The sequence below is a fragment of the Odontesthes bonariensis genome, chromosome 3, assembly GCF_027942865.1.
Source record: "Odontesthes bonariensis isolate fOdoBon6 chromosome 3, fOdoBon6.hap1, whole genome shotgun sequence".
Lineage (NCBI taxonomy): Eukaryota > Metazoa > Chordata > Actinopteri > Atheriniformes > Atherinopsidae > Odontesthes > Odontesthes bonariensis.
In genome coordinates, this window is record NC_134508.1 from 25,726,967 (window position 1) to 25,750,327 (window position 23,361).

General features: G+C 42.0%; 4 protein-coding genes across 8 annotated transcripts; 2 read left to right on the plus strand and 2 right to left on the minus strand.

The window, feature by feature from the left end:
- The first annotated feature begins 1,024 nt into the window (after window positions 1-1,024).
- Window positions 1,025-11,688, plus strand: ddi2 (DNA-damage inducible protein 2). 4 transcript variants are annotated; one of them, XM_075461251.1, is made up of 11 exons: window positions 1,026-1,173; window positions 1,333-1,509; window positions 3,250-3,379; window positions 4,273-4,647; window positions 4,747-4,873; window positions 5,103-5,230; window positions 6,372-6,500; window positions 6,947-7,050; window positions 7,177-7,369; window positions 8,800-8,848; window positions 9,163-9,213. In XM_075461251.1, the coding sequence occupies exons 2-10, from the start codon at window positions 1,372-1,374 to the stop codon at window positions 8,808-8,810; spliced, it is 1,335 nt and encodes a 444-aa protein (XP_075317366.1). In that variant the 5' UTR covers window positions 1,026-1,173; window positions 1,333-1,371; the 3' UTR covers window positions 8,811-8,848; window positions 9,163-9,213. The 4 variants fall into 4 exon arrangements, with proteins under 4 accessions (XP_075317365.1, XP_075317366.1, XP_075317363.1 ...); XM_075461250.1 differs by lacking the exons at window positions 8,800-8,848; window positions 9,163-9,213 and adding an exon at window positions 7,829-8,793 and having other exon boundaries at window positions 1,025-1,173; XM_075461248.1 differs by lacking the exon at window positions 8,800-8,848 and having other exon boundaries at window positions 1,027-1,173; window positions 9,163-11,688.
- A 1,733-nt stretch (window positions 11,689-13,421) lies between these two features.
- LOC142377295 (rho guanine nucleotide exchange factor 19) lies at window positions 13,422-15,787 on the plus strand. The gene is made up of 8 exons (XM_075461253.1): window positions 13,422-13,610; window positions 13,697-13,849; window positions 13,938-14,067; window positions 14,168-14,242; window positions 14,750-14,842; window positions 14,936-15,084; window positions 15,288-15,452; window positions 15,537-15,787. Exons 1-8 carry the CDS (start codon window positions 13,453-13,455, stop codon window positions 15,580-15,582), a joined length of 969 nt encoding a protein of 322 aa, XP_075317368.1. The 5' UTR covers window positions 13,422-13,452; the 3' UTR covers window positions 15,583-15,787.
- Window positions 15,788-15,856: 69 nt separating this feature from the next.
- cplane2 (ciliogenesis and planar polarity effector 2) lies at window positions 15,857-19,941 on the minus strand. Its single transcript, XM_075461254.1, has 5 exons — window positions 19,627-19,941; window positions 18,003-18,155; window positions 17,798-17,922; window positions 17,551-17,681; window positions 15,857-17,336 (listed from the first exon to the last, which is right to left on the minus strand). The coding sequence occupies exons 1-5, from the start codon at window positions 19,736-19,738 to the stop codon at window positions 17,132-17,134; spliced, it is 726 nt and encodes a 241-aa protein (XP_075317369.1). The 5' UTR covers window positions 19,739-19,941; the 3' UTR covers window positions 15,857-17,131.
- Window positions 19,942-20,168: 227 nt separating this feature from the next.
- Window positions 20,169-23,104, minus strand: LOC142377297 (heat shock protein beta-7-like). Of its 2 annotated transcripts, none has more exons than XM_075461256.1 (5): window positions 23,039-23,104; window positions 21,317-21,535; window positions 21,076-21,209; window positions 20,525-20,608; window positions 20,169-20,424 (listed from the first exon to the last, which is right to left on the minus strand). In XM_075461256.1, the coding sequence occupies exons 2-5, from the start codon at window positions 21,393-21,395 to the stop codon at window positions 20,419-20,421; spliced, it is 303 nt and encodes a 100-aa protein (XP_075317371.1). In that variant the 5' UTR covers window positions 21,396-21,535; window positions 23,039-23,104; the 3' UTR covers window positions 20,169-20,418. The 2 variants fall into 2 exon arrangements, with proteins under 2 accessions (XP_075317371.1, XP_075317370.1); XM_075461255.1 differs by having other exon boundaries at window positions 20,174-20,424; window positions 20,525-20,650.
- Between the last annotated feature and the right edge of the window lie 257 nt (window positions 23,105-23,361).

Sequence of the window (23,361 nt, forward strand, 5' to 3'; positions counted from 1 at the left end):
TCTTTTGTGAGAGCTTTGAGTTTAATATCAGTGTATACACAGAAAAAAACCTTGAGATTGATAGCTATTGGATATAAATGGACATCCAAATGCGCGCTTTACAATTACACCTGTGTTGTCTTTGCACAAAATCATTGACCCTTCATATTGATATTCCACATTAAAAACTTTAACTTTAATCTTTTCCATTAACTCTTCCCTGCTTGTAAAAATATAGCATTGTTGCGTTTTACACATGATGTCTAACCAATCACTGCATCAAGCAGCAACAACATTTACTTGAAAAAAGTTTAAAAAAAATTTGGGATCATTTTGAGCTTATATGGATTGTGAGAAACCAAAGCAGAAAAGGTGACAAAACTGACAAAAATTTAAAAAAAACTGATGTGTGGTGTTTGAAAGACTGCATGAAAGCAATGTGTTAAATTAATACATTTTGCATATCACATCTACCTTGCGTTCACATCTATTTTAAGTTTGTCTCGTTTTTTACTTCAACTTGTCCCTCATTAGAGCAACAATCAAAATAAATATACTGACAATGTGTTGTCTGAACTTTTAGCACTGAACGTTTCCAGTTATCTTCAAGATACTGGAAAACATGTTGGTGATAGTTGGAAAGAGGGCTGCTAAAAAAAGAAGGGCAATACTGTTACTCATCTGAGGATAGGTTGCTCCAGCATTACTCATACATATACATACATATACATTTAGTAAAATAGTAAATGTCCTACTGGAGAATGCCCTTATTGTAATAAACATAAGACAGTTTCACTGTGGCAAATACAATGCACAAAAAAGTCCTCTTTTTCAGACTCTAAGAGGGGCAAACCATCTCAATTTTACATTTGCAGGTCTTACGGGGAAAACAGAAGCAAAATATACAGTATGATCATTATCAAGCATGTTTTTTTAAAAGCCTTTCTTCACCATGCGCCAGTCAGATTGGTGGCGGTAATGCGCCATTGAGCTGGTTTGCCAACCAACAACAAACGTAAAGAAGAAGAAAAAGAAAAAGAAGAAGAAGAAGAAGAAGAAGAAGGAGGAGGCACCTCTTGACGACTTGTAATACGACGTGTCGAAAAACAAGCTGAAGAAGATGCGGCACTGTTGAGCCTTATATGTTATTTTGTTGTTGTTAAAAGAGAAACTGTGACATCAGGCGTTTACCTAGTAAGTCCTAAGCAGTCACCGACTTTCGCTTTAGTTGTGCTTTCAATTTGGATCCGCCTTTTACTGAAACACACGCTTAAATTTGGAGAGAAACCCGGCTACTTTGCGTGTTTTCTTCTATGATACAAGAAACTACATTAACCGCATTCTGTTACATAGGGTTTGTCCAGTGATCCTGTCCCCCTCCCAAAAAAAGCGATGCTGGTCACCGTTTTCTGCGCGCCGAGGGATCGTCCTGAAACTACATTCGCCCTCGATGTGTCCCCGGAGCTGGAGCTGAGAGACTTTGTAGCACTTTGTGAACTGGAATCAGGAATCCCTGCTGGAGAAATCCAGGCAAGACCCGTTCTAGATGTAGCCGGGGAGCTAATATAGCTAACAGCTAACGTAGCATGAATCGGAACTTGTGGTGATTTGACATATGAGCTGTTGCGAAACACGACTTATCAACAACAGACACATTTTCCGACTAGTTCCTCACGTGTTTTAGTAATGATTACGAACATTGTGGGTAGGCTTGACTTAACTGAAAGTCAACTTTATGGAAAACTTACTAAGCTAAGTGTCTGTTTAGCTGAACTGCCTGTTAAGATAAAATAAACAAGGAGATGTAGCGTTAGTTAGATGGTATAGTGAACCAAATCACTAGGGACTTTATGAAAACCACAGTGTGTCTGCTGGCAAATGAAGGCTAAGGGAAACGTTAGTTTGCCAATTGAAATGTAAATACTTGTCTCAATAAATTTCCCCCAGCTCAAACACACGGGTTGAGGGTTGCATCAAGGAAACGTTCACTGCATTTGTGTTTTAGTTAACTGTAAATGGAGCTGATAGATTTTTTTTTTTTTTTTGACTCTCAAATACAGCACTGGGTTGCGAATATCCTCAATTATTGGACTAATTATTATTAAGAGCGTTGTTAATGAGACATTTTCCTCAAGTAAAAGTCAGCCTAGTCTGAGAAAAGTACAAGGGGGTGCAGGTTAGTAATGATGCTGTGTTGTTTGAAAAATTGATGCAACCTAAAACCTGCAAATGAGCAGTTTTTGAAGTTGCAAGTGTGCAAAAACTAGTCTAGTCTAAACTAATAATAAGCTTATTCTAGGCCTGTTTTTCATGGTGCCAGCTTCTGTTGGATTGGGCCAGAATTGCATACTGTTTAAAATAAATCGTGTTTCAACTGACTGGTCACCTTTCCAGGTTTAGTAGTCATTTTCTAGTCCAGCCCCTGAGTTTACTGCATTTGAGCGCCACTGTAGGATGGAAACTTTTAGCTGTCCGTAGCTCCTGGTTGAAGAGAAGAAACAATTCTGTGGTGTCACATTGTGCTTTAGATTTTAAGTGTCCTCAAGCATAATTTGTGTACATTCTTTAGACCAAACCACCGGCTTAATGAGCAGGTTTATTAGTAATTACAGTAGTCATTTATTGCCACCCTGCTGTGCACTCCTAATAGCTTTTACAGACATGCCCATAAGATGTTTTTAAGGTTTGTGAGACAAAATAAGCCATCTATGCTGTGGCTGGGGATTTTTGCTTTGAATCAGCAAAGCACCGCCTACAGACTCAGAATAACAAGGTCAGTATTTTTAATGTAGAGGAACCAGTCCAGACTGACTGAGGTAGCTGCCTGGCAGAAATGTGATCGGGGCCCAGTAATACTTTAGATATCACTGTCCACTGAATGAGAAAGTAAGATGTAGAGTCTAACCAAGCCATTTTAGGCCATAATTTCTCTCCTTTTTTTTTTCATGGCAAAAAAAACTGAGTGGGTTTTAGTGGGATTTATATTTGCATGAGTGGGCACGCTGGAAACAGAAAGTGAAAATAAAGGTGATGCATTGACACTGTGAGAAAGATCAAGAAAGTAGGTAGTCAGATAATAATCTGGGCTGGAGTAGAGGGACGCTTTCTATTTTCATCAGGTTCTAACAGGTGAAATTTAACAAGAACATGGCATCTTTGGACAGATGTAAAATCATGTCCTCATCTAACACTAAACGAGTAAGGACTTGGGAATCTTCAGCAGGTTGATTTATTGTGAAATTAACTTTTTCTGAATATTTTTGTTTACAGATCACTTATGTAGAACAGACCCTTAAAGACCCTACTCGTGCCTTGGGGACTTATGGCGTAAGGGATGGGGATGTGGTGGTGCTCCGACAAGCTGACAGAAGGCCACCACCGACTCAGCCAGCCTTCCCAGGTAATAAGTGTGTTTGTTTGAATTACATGAAGTATGAGGAAAGTCAGTTCAGTTTACAGGAACGCAAAGGAGTTGATTTGTATGTTTGCTGTTGGCACCTAATGAAGCAATACTGTGAAGCGAAAACAAAATATTGCTTAAATGGATAGTTCGCCTCTTTTGACATGAAGCTGTATGACATCCCATATTAGCAATATCATTTATGAACATTGACTTACCCCCTGCTGTGTCCTGTGAGCCGAGTTCCAGCCTCGTTTTGGCGTTGACGAAGGTAGTCCGGCTAGTTGGCTGGGGCCACAAAAATAAAGAGTTTTGCTTCTCAAAACAATATCCGTTCAAAAGAGTAATATATTTGCATCACAAAATCGTTAGCCATAAAAAATCAGACCTCACAATCGCTTGGCGCTATTTTTGCCTCCCTTCATATCAATGCGTTCAGCCACCTGCCGATAGCTGCACCTGTTACGGTGTTTACTGCTCGGAAGCAGGGGAGTGCTCGGTCTGCACTTCGGTCTGCACGGCCTACACAGCCCGTAGTGATACGAAGGGAGAGAGAAATAGCGCCAAGCGATTGTGAGGTCTGACTTTTTCCTGGGCAACGATTTTGTGATTCAAATGTATTACTCTTTTCAACGCATATTGTTTTGAGAAGCAAAACGCTTTATTTTCGGGACCCCAGCCAACTAGCCGGACTACCTTCGTCAACGCCAAAACGAGGCTGGAACTTGGCTCACAGGACGCAGCGGGGGGTAAGTCAATGTTTATAAATGATATTGCTAATATGGGATGTCATACAGCTTCATGTCAAAAGAGGCGAACTATCCCTTTAATTATCAGTTTGGACAGGTTCCCGACATGTTAACCTCTCACCTCTTTTTCACTTTGCTCCTCAGGTCTGCCCCACATTGACTTTCGTTCCATCACAGTCCCGGGCACCTCCTCTTCAACCAGTCATCGTGGTGCCGTAAGACCGCAGCAACAGGCTCCGCAGCAACAGGCTCCGCAGCAACAAGCTCCGCAGCAACAGGCTCCGCAGCAACAGGCTCCGCAGCCACAGGCTTCACAGCCTCAGGCTTCGCAGTCGCAGGCTCCACAGCAGCAGCTTGCCACACAGCCTTCCACGCCAGTGGCCTTTCGTGGCTCCTCTCCTCAGGGCCTGGACGACCCCGCCTTACTTCAGCAGATGCTATTATCAAATCCACACGAGCTCTCACTCCTCAAAGAGCGAAACCCTCCACTCGCCGAGGCCCTGTTGAGCGGAGATTTAGGTGAACCAAAATACATTGATGCGTTAAGCCCCAGTTTGTGTCAAAGGTCGTTTGATAAGATATGAATCGTTCACGTTTGTGTGACTGTGTTTCTTTTAGAGCGTTTCACCAAAGTGCTGCTGGAGCAACAGCAGGATCGAGCCAAAAGGGAGCAAGAGAGAATCAGACTTCTGACCGCTGATCCTTTTGATATTGACGCCCAGGCAAAGATTGAAGAGGACATTAGGTATTAAAAAAGCCATTTAAACAGTCAACATAATAGCTCTGGTTTTTCAGAGACCGCTGACCACAGAGAAATTTGTAATACCCTTTATTTTTACGTCTCGCTAGGTGGTCACATGCATGTGTGATTTACTGTAAATAAAAATGCAGGAATACAAAGCCACTTGTTTACTACTTACAGGCAGCATGCATTGGCTTTCCATGTCTTATTGTTGGATTTGTGATTATTCCAGGCAGCACAACGTAGAAGAGAACATGACCATCGCAATGGAGGAGGCCCCAGAAAGCTTTGGACAAGTGGTCATGCTGTACATTAATTGCAGAGTCAATGGCCACCCTGTGAAAGCTTTTGTTGACTCAGGTAACGGACATTATATCCTGATATTTGTAGCAGGAGCACAATGGTTCTACAAATGTAGATGGGCTGTGTAGTAGTTGAGATTCTGTGGCCCCAACAGATTTTACATCAGTATGAGGACTTATGCAGCCCCCAGTTTTTTAACAAGCACTGCAATCCCTCCTTTATCATGTTCCTGACTATGTTCAAATAATTGTTGTCGCCCTTTTCTGTGTACTTAAAAAGATGATTAGAAAAGCACTTTTGTCACAACTTTGCACTTTAATGTGGTTTTAATACTTTAGATTTTGACAATGAAAGGAGCAGAGGATACTTTTTCAAACATGGCCCTTTTCCATTTCACGGTTTAGAATGGCTTGATTTATATTTATTTACATTTCTTTGTCATTTTATGGTCTTCATTGTCGACTTAGCGATGCGTAACGGGGACTTTTCAGTAGCAGTAGCACCTTTAGGTGCAGCAACAGCGTCCTTGGTACGCAGCAGTGAGCTCTGTAGCACACGGTTGTTGTGCTCATTCTGAAAAGCGTAAGACGCTTGTGTTCTCTGAGCTGGTCGCAAACTCACGCAGTGCAGCGACCGCTCTAGAAACCACAAGTCGGTTTTGTGCGCTGTCTCTTCTTACACAGCTCAGTGTTGGTAAGCAGCGGACCTGCCCATACTGAGGGGATACCGTCAGGAGGGGGAAATGAAGGGTTGAGTTGAGCCAATCCACATCATGCGGTGGCAACATGTCACTGCTCTGTGCTAATTTTGATTAATCGTATGTTCATCAGGCTAAATTTCAGACGAGGAAAGACGGGCTTCACATTAGAATGTAGTTTTACTTAGTTTCAACACCTGACCTTATGTCTGCATGCTTGTAAATGAGCGCATAATACATAAAGGCCAAGCAACAACATGTTTAATCTATGCAGTTTAGGTAATTACGGTCAGAAAGAGCCCAAGGGATCTTTCTGCATCAGTTAATCCTCAAAGTATTGATCATTTTATTGTATGTTTGAATTAACACAAAGCATGTTAGCATGTAGCTCGGTTGTTTGTTTTTTTTCCTTTTAATGACCTCTAATGATTTCCATCCAGTTATAAGTTGAGTTTGGGAAAAATAAAAAAAATAATTTTTCTCATGTTCCTCAAATTTTAGGAGCACAGATGACCATCATGAGCCAAGCGTGCGCAGAGCGCTGTAACATTATGCGGCTGGTGGATCGACGCTGGGCCGGGATCGCCAAAGGAGTGGGCACTCAGAAGATCATTGGCAGAGTTCATCTGGGTGGGTGTCAGAATATTCTAGTAAAAGCACAGCTGACCATTACTCCAAGCAACACCAGACCAGTTTGAAACACATTAAGATATGATGATCTGTTATTCTATGTTCAGCCGTGTGCCTCAGCCATGTCGGCCATGATGATCGTACAAGCTTAATAGGAAAGCAGATCTTCTTCTTCTTCGAGACATTTCCTCTTTCAAGCAACGGGGCTTCCTTAGTGAGAGTTGTGGTTAAAAATCAGCTGTTGTACAATGTCATTCAGCCTGCTTGAGAAGAAGTCCGTAAATATCCACACAGACTGAGCTCACAACTCAGCATATGTTTTAAAACCGCACACAAAGACACGTTGTCATGTGCTTTCTGGCCCCAGATAGGTAGAGCCGATTTCCCAAACCTGATCAGTTAATTTTCTTTTTGAAACTTTTTTCGTCTTCACCTTATGTTTCCAGCTCAGGTCCAAATCGAGGGGGACTTTCTTCCTTGTTCTTTCTCCATCTTAGAAGACCAGCCAATGGACATGCTGCTTGGCCTGGACATGCTGAAGAGACACCAGGTGTGTCTCATTCCACCTGAGCACAGTGTGCATTACAGCATGAGACTGGAATGAATAAATCGTAAAGGACTTCTGTTTTCTCTTCACATTATGCCGAAGCCTCATTTTGTCATGTTTTTCTGGCAGTGTTCAATCGACCTAAAGAAGAACGTGGTTGTCATCGGCACCACCGGCACTGAAACACGCTTCCTGCCTGAGGCCGAGCTGCCAGAGTGCGCCCGCCTGGCGTACGGAGCAGAGGGGCATGAGGATGCCCGTCCAGAAGAAATTGCTGACAGAGAACTGGCGGAGGCGCTTCAGAGGTCCATACAGGAGAGCGGTAAGAAGCTGTCTCCAGTCTCTGCACTTTAGCCTGTTGTTCACTGAGCTTTTTACCGCTCTGTTGGAGCTACATTTGCATGTGCCACGTAAAGCTTCTTACTCTCGACCCCATTTATGCAGTCATCTGAATTTTTCAGTCATATGATCACTTCATGTCATCACCTCAGCACTTTGAATGTCCTTTAGAATGAATTGAGGTCAGGAAGTTGAGAGATATTAGTTGCATAAAACCATAATTGAAAAGGAAAACGAATGTTATACTTTTCTGTATGATTGTGGTTCATTTATGTCACTGGTGAAAGGATCTCTATTCCGTTTTACCTGGGTGGGGTGGGTCCTGTAATTGTGAATTATAAGATGTTAAAGGGAGGGTCTAGAGGAAGTTATGCCAGTAAAAAATATTTAATCTACTTTAATCTGCTTTTCTTGTGTTTGGTTGGACAAAATAAAACAACAGTAACTGACAGTAGTGCCATCAGTATAACTAATCAGCTTTAATTAACTCCCATTCGCCGTTTTCACACACGAACACCGGAGATGTTCAGGAGGATGTCCGTACAGCCGCACCGCAGCGGGAGGCTTTCTGCGTGAGGGGGTGCGGGAAAAAGGAAGTCCAGAGCGTACAGGGCGTGGGTCAGCAGAAAGGACAAAGTCTCGCCAACACACGCTCTCTCGCTTGCTCACTCGCACGGCAGCCACCAATGCTTTCAAAATATTTGCTGACACAATCATACGTTGTGTCTAACGCTGATGCTCTTGAGATTTTACAAGGGGACTGGGTGGAAAATCCCCACAAGAAGCAACGAATGTGGCAGACATTTGCAGTGGCACAAGCCACAGCTGGGGAACACCTCTGGAATGTTTCAGAACTCCAGTGCGTGTGTGGAAACGGCTTTTGATTCTAGGCCAACGCCATGAATGTGAAATGCTCCAGTGGTGTTTTACTACCAGCGTGAAGTGTGTAGCATTCAGAATTTTTAAATGTATAAATAAGTGTTCACCTTAAATCCTACTCGAGGCGTAATGTAGTGATGAAATTCCAACTTTGTCTTTGTTATTGGTGAAAATGTTCGGATGCTTCAGTGAATTCAGGCACAGGTGGAGCCAGGAGAAAAGACCCTTAATCAGCTGACAGTTTGAACATTGATTTGGTCTCGATTTAAATTCTGATCATTGTTATGATTCAAATACTCAAATATTCTCCTGATGTGACCTTCTTCAGGCCCTCTGAGGTTTAGTGAGGCGCATATGATTACACTATGACCTCTTTGACTCAGGCTCAAGCTTTTTGTTTTTTATTTTTAAACAACACTTTTCACATTTGAGTGTGTGAAAAGGCGCACAGTTTGGTTGCATGCCCTGTGTGTGACTGCTAACTTTCTCCGTCCCTTTGCATGATGTGTGGTGTGTGCCCTAATCCCTGAGCAGGACAGCACTGATGCATTTGGAGACAGCTGGAGAGGGCCCTACCAACCAGGTACTGCAAATTCACAAGTCCATTGCCAGTGCTAAGTCCATTGCTATATATTTCTTTTCTTTTTCTGTTATTTTGCTGCTGGTTAGATGTTGTACCTTTTGTTTTTACTTATTCACACATTTATTCTGAATAAGTATCAGATGAAAAAGTATCAAAATTCATTGATTATCTGTGCAGAGTATTCAAGTTTCAGTGAGGAAATTTGAACTATTATCATTTTTTTTCCCTGCAGCTATCTAAACTTGAATGTACGTGAACCCCATCCGGGTGCTTCTTTGAAGTTTGATTACAGGTGATATTTTCTCTCACAACAGACACTGCAGATGGACAAACTACCTCACCGAAGCCCCCACCATTTACATTACCCAGAACCTTACACCAAACCTCCTCGCCCGACTCTCCCTCCCAAAGCCCTTCTTGTGGCCAACCCGAGAACCCGATCCCGGATCGCTCCCAGTGTGCCCCGGCCACCTTGGAGCAGGCCACGACAACCTGGCAATGCAAGGGCCAACCTGGCCTCCCAGAGCTTCCTCGGCCTTCATCCCCAGCAGAGGATGCTTCTCCACCTCAGGGTGTCCACACTCGCCCTCTGCCCCTCCATAGCAACAAGCCTGATGTGCTCCCTGTACCCAGTCCCTCGACAGATGTTCTCCGTACATGTTCCCCTCATCCAGACATGTCCACAGCATCCCAGGATCCAGGGGGGGAGGTACAACCTGATGCCACAGAGGGGGATTCTGGATCAGAAAAGGTGGAGAAAAGCTCTATTTGCACTACACTGGAGGAACTCTCCCCTGTTCAGCCCATGGAGCAGGAGGCAACTGAGTCCAAAACAGTTGATACCAGAGAGGCCTGTCCCATGTCTCCTGGCCAACTCAACTCAGTTGACATGGAGTCTCCCTCTGCCTCCTGCAGTGTGGTGTCCTCTGAGAAGGACCAGCCTGACGGAGATCGCCGCTCCAGTTCTGACAACATCCCCTCGCTGGCAGCTGCTTTGATGGAGCTTCATGAGCTGCTTTTATCCAACAACTGTGCTCAGTCGCAAAACCGCAGCACCTCCTGCTCCCCATCATATCCACTCCAGCACGACTCAGACAAAGAATCCCCCAAGTCACACACCCCAACACCCGAAACTACTCACCCTTCTTCCATTACAGCTGGTGCAGAAACAAGTGATGCCAAAGCCAACTATGCTAATGACGTGTCTGATGAGGAACCATCTCAGTCGCTTGTGCCTGACCTCTCTGGTCAGGATGAGCATCTGGGTGGAGGCACAGCAGATACCACAGAGAGGCAAGAACCACCGCAGTGTCCAGATGTCTCCGATGAGCGAAGGCGCGACAGGACCAGTAACATCAGTATTTCTCAGCCTGAGCCAGAGGTTCCTCCTGATCCCGTTGGGGACCTTGAGTTCAGGGAACCACCTGAGGGGCAGCGTGGGAGAGGTTTTTCAGATGGACAAGCCTCTGGCTCCAACACCAGAGACAGTCTCCTCAGCCCTCTGTCAGCGGGCTCGCCGGAGGAGGTCTCCAGCTCCTCGTCCTCCTCTGCTCCTCCTCTCACTCAGGCCCCCCAGCCTTCATCTCCAGCCCGTCTCCTTCCCTCGCCGCGTCCCTTTGTTGAACAGTTTCCAGCTGAGCACATCCAGAGAATCCAGGCAGCAGGCTTTTCTGCCAGGGAGGCTGTGGAGGCACTCGAACGGGCCCAAGGGGTTGTGGAGCTTGCTCTGCTGGCACTTCTGGCCCGCAGTATCACTGTGCCCACCTAGGCTCATAACCAATCATGCGAGTCCCCAGCTTCCCAACTCAGCATCTGTCTTATTTATACCTTGTTACTGATCCAGATGTCTCAGTCCCTTTTCAGAAGGGAGCACATAAAAAGCCACAGGGAAATGCTGTGTCTTGGTTTGTCATAGAGAATATCCGAGAGCAAACGGGACAACTGGGAATACTTTTCTGGCTATAACAGATATGTGAGGTGTGTTTGCATGCAGATGTTTTGGGTGCCCACCCATTTCATTGGATTTTTTATTTTATTTTATTTTTAGCAATTCGGTATCATAGATTGATCGTCTTCTCGTTTTGTTGCCCAACATTGACTCGATATAAAAAATTCTGGTTGATTCTAGAACCACTGAATATCATACTTTCACATTTCATATGCTCTAAAACTATTATTACAGTATAGTTTAATTGGCCGTTTAATCAACACGGTGATCTCAAACTGAGCAGTGTGAATCCTACTCAAATCGAGGTATCTGAGGCAAGTGGCTGATAAACCCTGAGGCTGATTTTTAGTGTTTGTAACCCCTTCAGTCAGAGCCTCGTAGTAAAGAAAAACCAAAAAAAAAAACTGATGCAATTAAGATGATATTTTTTTTAACAAGTTTGCAAATATTTTTCCACAGCTAAGTGGACCCCCCCCTTAAATTCAATCAGAATTGCTCTAAAATGCCAAGCACATTTGTTGAATTGTGACAGTAGATGGCATTCTTTGATTCAGTATGTCTAATACAGAAGGTATCTTGTACCGTATGTGTTTTTTTTCACCTTTTGACAGCTTTGCCATGTGTAGATAACAAAACTGTTTGTAGTTCCTGTTCGGAAACCCATTTATTTTGTGTCAAATCACCGTAGTGTGTTCGAATCTGAAAACATCCGTTTTCATTTTGAGTATGGCCATTGATGGAAGTCAAGTTTTGTCATTTACGTCATATATATCAAGGCTTTTAATGGCTTTATTTGAGTCATACCAACAATGTTCAGGCAGATTGAATTATTTACTTTTATCTTATATGGAATTTTAAATTGCAAAATAAAATTAAACTAGTATTTGTATAATTTGTGTGAGTTGGAGTTCTTTTTTTTTTTTTTTTTTTTTCAAACATGAATATAGATCCTGTGATTTATCTCATCTCGAGCGAGCTGCACTTGATGCAACGGGAGCTTTATTTGAAGCTTTAGATTGATGATTAGTTGGAAACAAGATGTGAAACACTCAATCATAAATCTAGTTGTTTGTTGGAGCCATGACTTAGCTTCTCTGCAACGTAAAAATACAACCAAGGCTGCCTTTAGACCATGTTTGATTGTGCTGGAAGAACAATCACACCTGCCTCTAGTTTTTGTGATTGCTGCTGAGCTCAGACTGCACATACCTCACACTAATTAGTCTGAATGTTTTTCTAGGCAGTTGAAGGATGTGTCCGTAGTTGTGCTCAGAGTAAAATAAGTTTTAGCTGCCTTTTGTACCAGAATAAATCATTATGGCACATTTCACAGAAGACAACAGTCACTGTTTGAGTGATGGCATTATCTCTATATTGCGGTCCTCCTTTGGGAACAATTTTGAGTCACAAATGCCAACCATGAAGACAAGTGAGGAGATTTGTTCAGGGTTTTCTCATCTGGAAAAAGGCCTTGATGAGAGCAGTGACTCCGTGAACCAGGTGGAGGATTACGGGTAAGACCCACAGCAGCTCAGAGTGCAGATAAAAGATTTAATTAAGACCGTTTTCAATGTAAGAGTCTTAACGAGTAAATTTGTCTTGTCTTAGTCCTCCCATAGACGTTTCCTCAGCTCTAAAGTCGATGGCAATGCATTTGTGGGATTTGAAAAGACACTCGTCGGCACTGTTTTCTTCTCCTGGACTCCAGGAAGATGACTCCACTTTGTCGCCTTTGGGTTATGAGGATAAAAGTCTTGAAACGTAAGATGGGTCGTAAATGCGTGCGTCTTGGCAGAGGATTTACTGCTAACTTGATGTGGCTTTTTTTTTTTTTTGTTTTTCTTCTTCTTCAGGGTAGAGGATCCATTTGAGGAAGAAACGCTGATTGTGTCATTCCAGTCAAAGTACATGCATTTTTGTAAGTTTGACTCTTGAGTCCTCCTGACAGTCACTGGAAAGTGAACCTTTAAATGCAATGTAAAGCATCTGCCCCCTCCTTTTACTGTGCAGTCCCGCTGTATCAAGACTACTGCCTGCAGGCTGTGAGAGATGATCTGCATCGACTCAAAGGAGGTTTTGTGTCTGAACTGATAAATCTCCAATATCTTAAGAGCCTGCAGTCCCCTTTGAGCCCCTGCAGCCATTCTGATGTCATATCACCTCAGCCAAGCCCTCCCGATGTAACTCTATCCTCACCTCGACCAATTCGGGTGACTTCTTGCACCCTCTGGCAAGATATGGAGGAGGTGAAGGCATCTGGCCTGCTCAGTAGCTTGACAAATGGAGAGGTCTTCCTTCAGGAGGTGTGTGATGGGTACAGTTTTATGCCTCGCTGAGAAAGGCTCATTACATACCAAGACATTTGCTTTGAGATGCAGGTGACGCCTAAATAAAGGGGGGGGGGGGGTACATTTGGTCTTGTTTTTGCTGTAGTTTATAGATTCTTTGTGAATCATATGAAATAATAAAGTAGTCAAAGGGGTTCAAAATTAATTTTGTAGCATGGCATCTTCAGCAGTAAGGTATCCTGCATGCTGTGTCCCCCACAGAGCACAGAGTTTGTCAGTGAGTTAGTCCTGAAGACTGAGTCAGCCCCAGTCCTTTCATTCTTGTGCAGTAGAATCATTGCTTTCCTCATTTACTTTCCCTGAAGTCGATGTTTGAGCTGATTGGCTCTGAAGCGTCTTACCTAAAGAGCCTAGGCGTGGCAGTCAAGCATTTCCATGCATCAAAGGCACTAAAGAAGATTCTGTCCAAAAGGGAGCATCATGTTTTGTTTTCCAACATTTGCCACGTAAAGACGGCCAGTGAAAGGTGAGTAAATACTGCTTTGTATTAATTAATTTATTTTTTTTAAATCGACCATATGGATGATTTAGTTGGACTCCCTTGTCTTCTAGATTTCTTATGGATCTGGAAACTCGACTAGGAGAGAGCGTGGTTATATCTCAGGTTGGCGACATTGTTCTAAAGCACTGCCGAGATTTTCATTGCCTCTATGTCCCGTATGTGACTAACATGATGTACCAAGAATCCCTTATCAACCGGCTGCTGTAAGTCTGTTCTGCAGTTGATATCGCTGCTTGTGCTCTGCAGAATCAGCTTGTCATTACACATTAACAGTCTCACTTGGCCCTTTAGGCAACAGAACGGAGACTTTCTGCTCACAATAAAGAAACTTGAGCGTGACCCAGTGTGTCAAAGACAAAACCTCAAGTCATTCCTGGTCCTGCCCTTCCAGAGAATTACACGCATGAAACTTCTGCTCCAGGTTAACTGCTGATCCCTTTTTAAAATGAGAGCATTTAAATATCTTTTTGTTGTTGTTGTTGGTTCAGCTGAAGTTTCTGTTGGGTTTTCTTTCATTTTAGAGCATCCTGAAACTGACTGATCCAGACTCTGACTCGGCATTGAATCTTAAAAAAGCAATGGATGCCATCCACAAGGTAATGGTATTCATCTCTGTACAGTCACACTGTGACAGAAGTGAATAGAGGCGCTTCTTTTTTTTTTTCCATTTTCTGTCTACTTTTCCCTCCTACTTAGTTTAATTTCAAATACTTTTTTTTTCCTCCTTTCTCATTGAATGACTTGTTACTTGCAGTTTGAAAACTGAAGTTGACAAATTGAGAAACCATCAGACTTCAGAGATAATTTTTTTTTATTTTCCCCCCAAAGGGAATGAAACAGCTACATATCAGTGTAAACAAAATAATTGCTTGGACAAAGGCTGCATTTACAGACCAGGTCATGAGTAGGTAGTGTTTATTCATCACATTGAATCTAAAAATGATGGATTCCACAATATTTCACTACAATGAATAAGACTTTGTGGAATGATATTGTCCTTGAAAGTTTAGTTTTTTCCACTTACAAACTAATATTGCCGAATTCCTAAAACAAAAAACTGATGGCACTGAGTACTCCTTCCACCGCTGTTTTATGCTGACCAGATTGTGACGGAGTGTGACGAGGGGGTCAGAAAAATGAAACAAATTGAGGAGTTGGTCTGCCTGGAAATGCTTCTGGATTTTGGCAACGTTAAGGTATTTTCATTTCTCACTCTTAACTTGAGAGTCTTCACATGTAACCTGCCGGGAGCAGTAAAATCCTAACGAGTGCCTCTGTTTTCCATCCAGTCAGTTCCTCTGATCGTAAGCAGACGTTTTCTGGTCCTCCAAGGACCCATGAAACGGCTGACCCTGGAGAGCACTTCCAGCTCAAAAATGTCTTTCATAAGCGTCTACCTCCACCTCTTCAATGACCTTTTGGTCATCTCCTCTAAAAAGTACTACGCCACGCACTCAAGATTGGATTTCTCATTATTACACAAGTTTTAAACCTTTTTATATTCTTTTGCTGTCGTAACAGCTGCAAGATGATATAAACCTAAAATCCAAACCAGCAATATTTGAGCCTCATGGCTGCTTAATGATTTCAGTGCTTTGGCCATAAAACTATCTTGTGGCGGTCTCTCTGCCTTATGTTCAGGGATCAACGGTTCATAGTGTCGGATCACGCTCTCTTCCCTGCACATGTGACTGTTGAACATCTGAAGACTGAAGTCCTGGGACTTCCTCCAGAATCCTTTCTGCTGCATCTGTCTCAAAGTCAGACGGGACATCCCACGGCCGTGATACTACTTGCACTCACAAGGTAAAATGAGAGCACGGCTAATCTAATGTTAATGATCTATGATTTAAAAAGTTGGCAGCTATAAACCCTGTTCCTTTACTGCAGGTCAGATACAGAAGCATGGATGAAGGCACTGAGACCTGAAGAGTAACGGGTGCATGAAACCGGCAACTTTAAAGACGAAACTTGGCTCTTTTTATCCTGCACGCTTTGATGTAACGTTAAACTTCATCTTTCACTTCTGCGTGCATTTCTTACTCCTAAGGCACTGTTCAGCACAACGGCACGCTATCTTGTCTCAATGAGCACACACAGAAAATATTATTATTACGGGAAGTATTTAGATTGTATTAAACTGCTGACATATTTTAAGAAGTGTGCACTTTTTGTTTTTTTATTTTGTCATTTTCCAGCTCAAAAATAAAGTTTTTATTTTACTGCCTGATCCAGTCTGCCTTGTGGAAAATCTCAATACTGCTGCAAAACATCTGAGATGTGCACATTTAAACGACAAGCTGTTTTAGTCGCGTATGGTTTTTATTTATTTTTAAAGGGAATATCAAGACCGAAATAAAATCACAGGTCAAATATGCATGTCAATTGGATCATGGATTCAATTTGGCTGACAAACCTTTAGTAATGCATCCACTAATTTGGCATTCCTGTTGTCTTCAGGGACCCGATGCAATGTAACGCTAGATATTCAGCAACCAGTAATTCTTCATGAAATGTTGACCTCGAACCAAAACTAGGCTGACTTTTCAACTTGCAGTGATGATTCTGGGTGTGATGGATCAAAGAGAGGAAAGGGCTTTGGGTGGGGTCGAAACAAAACACCCAAACTGCGCTATGCTGATTTTTTTTTTTTTTTTTTTTTTTTTTTTTTTTTTTTTTTTTTTTTTTTTTTTTTTTTTTTTTTTTTTTTTTTTATGCCTTCAGAGGAACTGAGGAATTAAAACTTGTGACAGCTGCCTCTTCAAATGACGCGTTGGTTATTTATCAAAAAGGTGGATGGCCTACAGCAAAGAGCCACTGGTGAGGCCTGAAGCGCAGACCTGCAGCTACAAGGACTTTCAGCCCCCACCCATCATTCTATTATTAAAACCTGTTCGCAAAAAAAAAAAAGTTGGGGCAGTTATAAATGAAGAAGGCAATGATGACAAAACCCACATCAAGCCTAAATATAATTCTATTAACATTTATCTGTGCAAGTCATCCATACGTCTGGGCTTTTTGAACTGTGTGTGAAGGACGGTCCCTCTTTCTTCAGCCTGGAGGATGAAGGCTCATGATTTCCAGAGAGTTTCAATTTCAAGAGACTGTTCTGGCAAATCAGTTTTTCCCTCTGCAGAGTCCATCTACAATGAGCCCTGGTCCAAAGAGGGCAGCAGCATTTCAAGAATCATGTTCAAAGAAAAAGCCTCAAAAGTTCATTCTATCGTCACAGTACGACTTGCTACTCAGTCTCATCCTTCTGTCATCGTACGTGTCAACAGAAATACCAACTGAGCATAAAAAAGGAACTGTGGGATGGTGTAGTCTCTTCTCTAGTTTCTTTTTATGGAGGATGATCTACTGTATCTAATATTAAAGATGAAAGAAGCACTGATGTTTCTTTCCGTGGCATCTTCCATGGAACCGTTTCACCTTCCATAGCAAAGGTGCCTTTTTGACAGGAACCCTTAAAGTAGAGTCATGGTCTACTGCTGTGAATGTTGGCAGGCTGCTCCAGCCGCAACGCAATCTTGATGCCACAAGTTCTCTGCAAGGCAGTTGAGGATAGGGGCTACGTCACCCAGCCCATCGCTGACCTCTCCACCTGCACGCAGCACCGGCAAGCGCCACTTCCTCTGGAACTCCCTTACATCTCTCTCCGCCACGTCGCAGTGCATGTAAAGGTCAAATCTTAGAGTAGGATTAAGGGAAAATAAATATGCCTTCATTCATACTGATAGTGATGAACATGCTTAACCTGCGAACTCTTCCTACTTTTCAGTTAAAGTGAAACATCAGCTGATTGCAAAACCCCTTGACGGTTCAAAGCTGAACTATTCTCTCTACATTGGACTTTGGCAGAATTGGTGTAAAACATCACTGCAGACAGATTTAAAAAGGATACTTGGTGCCCACCACCACTTTGACAACAGATGGCCCAGTCCATTTAGCCATTTGATTGGACAGATCATCAAAGGACGTTCTGTCAGTGAAGGAGAAGAGGAAGAGGACGGCGTCCACCTGCTCCTTACAGGACTAGAAGACAGAGAAGAGACAATGTGATGGTGTTTGGGTGTGTTTTTCGGTTTTACACGTTAGTTCTCAACTCAGGGTGATTTATTGGTTCAAGACACTTTTTAACTGATTCATACCGGGAGCAAATGATCAAATCTACGCAAGGCGTTCTCTCCGCAGTCCCACAGATGCAGACGGAAGAAAAGCACTCTGCTGCTTTCTCTCAGCTTCACCGGCCAAAACACCACTGTTGTCTCAATGCCTTGAACAACAACAGATAATTTGGAGGACTATCTTAAAACCGCTGACTTTATGATTCCCCTCCTGGCTTATTGAGCCTACCTGTGGTTTCATGGTGCATGTTAGGAATATTCAGGCCTGCAAGACGTGCAGCAAGAGCAGTTTTCCCAACTCCACTCTTACCGGAGATGAAGATCTTATAATGAACTGTGTCCACAGCTACTTGTGGGGGCATCATTGGAGACGCCAACAGGCCTGTAAAACAAGAAGGAACCATTAAAATACCATTTGTACTGTTGGGATGCTGAAACCAACTGTGCTGTTTTTACAACAACTGTGTTCCTGCTGAGAGCTGCCAAATCCTGACTTACTTCATATGTGTGTACTGTTTAGTGTTTTAATCCACATCAAGTGTATGTCTCCGAACGAAATCTCACACAAATATGTAAAACAGTGGCTAGCATTGAAAAAAATCTTAATTGATGCCATACAGTTGGGTCAAAAAATAAGAGATTATCACGTTATTTTCGTGTAAATCAAATATAAAGGGTTTCTAAAAACTTTTTTAGAAATTGGGGAAAAAAAAAAAAAGACCGCTTGTTTGCCCTGCTTTAAGGTTTAATACATTTTTCCAGTCATCGCCTGTGAAAGGCTGGCAAGTGTTTGAGCTGCACGGACTCCACACAAATCCTTACAACCCTTGTAATCCCAGCTGGATCTGACTATGTTCCAGAGAGCTTGTTGTGATGGTATGTTTGGCTTCCTCAGCCATCAAGTGCCCCCGTAAATGTTTAATAGGACTGCGGCCGGGCCACTGTTGAGGAAAATCCATGAAAGTCATCACTCTTTGGTCTTTGAGTGGTCTTAAAGTTCTTCAAAGCTTTGAGGTGTTTTGGGACTCGTTATCCTGCTGCAGTTTAAATCCTTCTTCACAAATGTCTGCAAACCAGAGGCTGGAGAATCTCTGGAAAATGGGAGTGCTACCTCTCCTTGGTTGTGGTTTTGTAGATTTACTAGGTGTCAAACTAGCTTGAATATTCCCGTCTACATGTTTCACTGCATATGGTGTCATTCTCTTCCCTGTAGGTCTCCTCACATAAATTCAGGTATATTTTAGGCCACGGTGAGCTTTTTTTCTTGTTTCACCTCCTGAGAAGAGGTATACTCATCCTCTGAGATTACTAGATGGCGTTTTGTGACGAGTTGCCAAATGGAGTGTTTAGTTATGGTATGGGATAACTTTTTTTTTTTTTTAAAAACCTTGATTCTTTGATCTTCTGAGTTTGATTACAGTCAGAACATACTTTGAATACAATAACAAGGGGGGGCAAAAAGCATCACTTCTGGATCCCAATAGAATCATGATTATGCTGTTTAATATTGCTGTGTGTAAATATTTTGTGTACAGTTCTTGACCAGGAGACTCTTGTAAAAAAGAGATTTTAAATCTTAAAGAGTTACATCTCGTTCTGGTTCAGTAAGGGTAAAAAATAGATCATACACACTTAGCATGTGAGCCATGATGTCCATAATACAGTAACTACATTAAAAAGTCTGTCCAAAGTTATTCATTAGTTTTTTACTTCTTGGTAAAAGAGAAAATAAATATTCCTTCAGAACTCATCAATCTGAGCTCTTTAACCAAATCACAAACATATTAGTTATTCTGTTGACAGCAATTATACAATAAGATAATTCGTCGAAAAGGGAAGTTGTTTTTCATTACCAAATGTCTTGCGTCTCTTCTTGTGTAGAATTTTGTTGAAATACTCTTTGCTTTCTTTACATTGATACCAGTCTGCGACTATGAGTGAGCCGGGAGGAGGAACTTGTGCCATGTTGGTTGTGAGGCTTGAAACACACACAGTTCAGTTTTGTCCCAGAGCAGACAAACAGTCGGTTCCTTGTAGTGACAGAAGGCAGCTTTTACACGTGGCTTCGGTATTTGAATAAAATAAAACAGCCATGTCACAGTCATACAGCGAGTTTAACGCTTTTGTGGACCACAGCAAAAGCGTTTAGAGCGCCGTAACTGCCTAATGAAAACACTTCCGTAAACTAAAACTTCCCTTGACAACCGTTTTCATCACTTCCGTCAGTTTGCGGCGTTGCCTTCATGTCTGTCCGAGTTATTACGACTACCTTTTTCTTTTGTTTTGGGGCTTAAACAAAAGGCTTACTATAGACAGACTTGTTACAAATATGAGTAAAGTATAGAAATGACATGTTTAACCTTTGCAGCAGAGTAACTTGTCACATTTTTCATCATTTTATTAACAATTTCAAGTGAAGTGTAATCAATTATCAACTTTTTTCCCCATTCTTTTTGAAGCTGTTTGAACATGAATTGTACATCATTTTAAAATTAGTATAATTGGGGATCACTCTTTGAAACGTTTCAGGGTGTTTTGGATAAGCGCTGCTCATGTTTCCGGCATGTCCTAAATGTTGCTCCAAGTAGTTCCATCGTCCACCGCTTGGGGGCGCAAAACTCCAGCGTTGAGGTTGAATGCTGAGGTTATATCTGGAGAAACGAACGGAGCAACAAAGTGACTTAAAATAAACAGGTGTTTGACAGGTTTCAATTGAAATGTCAAATGCAGAGAGATTAGGCACCAAAATACCCTGTGGGCTCTCACAGTCAGCACCCCCTTCCTTTCTATGGACATGCTCACAGATGAAGGGTCCACATCTGATGGCAGTTTGCACTGGTGAGAGAATGTATTCGTGACAGAGCCATCTTCACCCAGCTACAGGGCAAAAACAAGGAACATGTGAACATAAAAAAGACAGACTCATGTGCCTGACTCATTTATTGGTGATTTATCTGTAATGCAAGAAAAATCAATATCTCTTAAGAATAACATTTATGAACTTTTGTAATATCTTGCAGTTCTTCATTCTGCAGGTTGTTAAGTGTTTCTAATTTACTATTATCCTTTGACGTAAACCCAACAGGACCAAATCCAGTAGATTCAGTCCACTTATTTTTTAACTTTATCCATTCAAATGCCGTCTTTGATCAGCAATTACTGAGCAGATCTGTTTTCGAAAAAGAAAAATTGTTCATTTTTGTCGATATAACATCCCCTTAAAACCATAATCTATATCATTCTGTAGTTCCTATTGTGGATGACATTTTTTTTTTTTACAATAGGTTGATTGCATGACTCACCTTCTCAGCACGGACCTCTATAAGGTTGTTGGAGGATGTGACGATAACTTCCTCTGGAGAAAATTCACTCACATCAAGTGTGAATTGGAAAATGTCTCCGATGACCTGGATCTTCCCTGTAGGATATGAATGATCTGAAATCGATTGCAGAAATTTTTAGAACACTTGGTTTTTAGGTTTTCTTTTAGTCAAGTAAAATTTTCAATAAAACCACACTTGTGTCAGTTATCGTTGAGCTGACCTGTAAACTTGTGTTCTTTGGTGTTGTGCCGCAGAAACGATCCTGAATCTTGAGAGAAATGACTCTGACTATCCTCCATACAGGCAAAGGAAGTGGATTGTCTTTGTCTTTAATCTTGTAATTTTCACCTCATCTGTGTTACAGCTGGCGGTCTCTTATATGCTACTGGAAGACTGGGTGGGTGTGGATGTGGTTTGGTCTCTGAATGATTCAGCTAGCCTGGAATATGACACGGATTATAGATATTTAATGTGCCAGAACTGTTGTTGGACTGTTGTCAAGGGGTCCGACATTTTTAGCCGCACCCAGAACAGGGAGCATTTGAGTTTTTGTGTTTACGTGTGAGAAAGGGTGCGGACATGTTTCTGTGAAAAGGAATATGCTAAAATTATCAGATGCCACATACTGTGTTTCTCTGGACCAAAATCTGAAATATCACAGTCACAGACAAAATGATTTAATCAGGCTTTTTAAACGATCAATAAGATGGGCGTTTTTCTCAAAAGAAAGGCACGGTGAGAGTGAATGTCAGGTGAACATCTTGCTGAATCTGGGCAATTTAACATGGTGGAGCAACAGCAGTATGGTGGAGCAACAGCAGTATGATGGAGCACAGTTTTTAGTGTTTAGGTGTGAGATTCTGCTTCACCTTGCAAAGTCCCACACCGTCTGGATGACAGCCATTCAGAGGCTGCACTGATAATTACAAAGTAAAACAAACAGATAAAAGCTACAATGTTCAACTCTAAGAAAAGTCATAATTTCAGGTTTTTATCATCATCAGTGTAAGGAGAGCAAAGTAGTTACAAGTGAGCATCAGAGCCCAGTAAGAGAGGGAATGTTTCATGTGGCTCTGTTAGCTTAGTCGAAGGATTAGAAATCCAACATTTCTTTCCAAAATTGAAACCAGTTTCACCCTAAAACCCTCAATCTTCCAGTTGGACTGCCCTTCATTTCATGGTTTGTTTCAGTAGCCATTCATTCTATGCATGCAAAAATGTAACTTGCACATGTGCCGCAGTGCCTAACCCTAACCCCTCTCCATTTTCGAACCCTAAACCACAGGCAAAAAACAAATCACGAGTTCTCATTGCAGGAAAGTCAGACCAGAGCTGACTCCAATCTTATCCCTCTCCTTGTTGGCAACTTTTTAAGCTTAAGCACATTGTTTCTCTTTGAGGGGAACATTTGTAATGTTTTGATTGCACACTATCTCTTCAACAATACAGTGTGGGAGTGCCGTCACTTGAGTCATTTTTTTTCACATGAACTCCAGAGAAGCTCTGACTAATCAGGGCCAAACTGCCCGTTTACACATGTAGACGGGTGAAGTCTACACAAAGTCCAATCCACCTGATGCAGACATTTGAGGTGGTTTGAGTTGATGTCAACTCGCACCTTTTTGCAAATAAGTTCTGACATAACTGATCACATGTATGTTCACCTGTTTCTGACTCCTGAAGATAATCACAGTCTCTACTCGTTCATGTTAGAAAAAACCCAGAAAACCCAGGTAAAACTAATCCCTGGCAACTTCTTTTGCACAGGGACTCGGTGATTAATACTTCTTCCTCGAGGTTTGCTTACACTTAGCTATACAGCCATGCGGCCTACATACAGCCTAACGTAGCCTTCAATATATATATTTACATATATATAAATATATATATATACATTCCAAACCTTAATATAGAAAGAAATGGCTATTTGCTTTCTTCTTACCAGCTAAAGAAGGCCCAACTCTGTATGTGCTGTAGTCTGAGCTGCTCTGCTCTCTTCTCTTGTGGTGAAACTATCAATGAACCTAAACAAACATGTCAGTACATGTGAGTCTCTGCCCTGCCGTGTGGAAAAAAAATATGGAAGATCTAAAGGTTTTCCTCCACAATATAAACTATGTTCATGAGCTAAGAAGCCTCTTACAAAGGGACGACCCACACTGAAGAAATTAAATAAGTTGAATTCATCCCAATTAAATACAGTCCAGTTCAATCCTATACAAGCTCATTGAAAGACATTAAAATTTACACTGACTAAACTTTTGT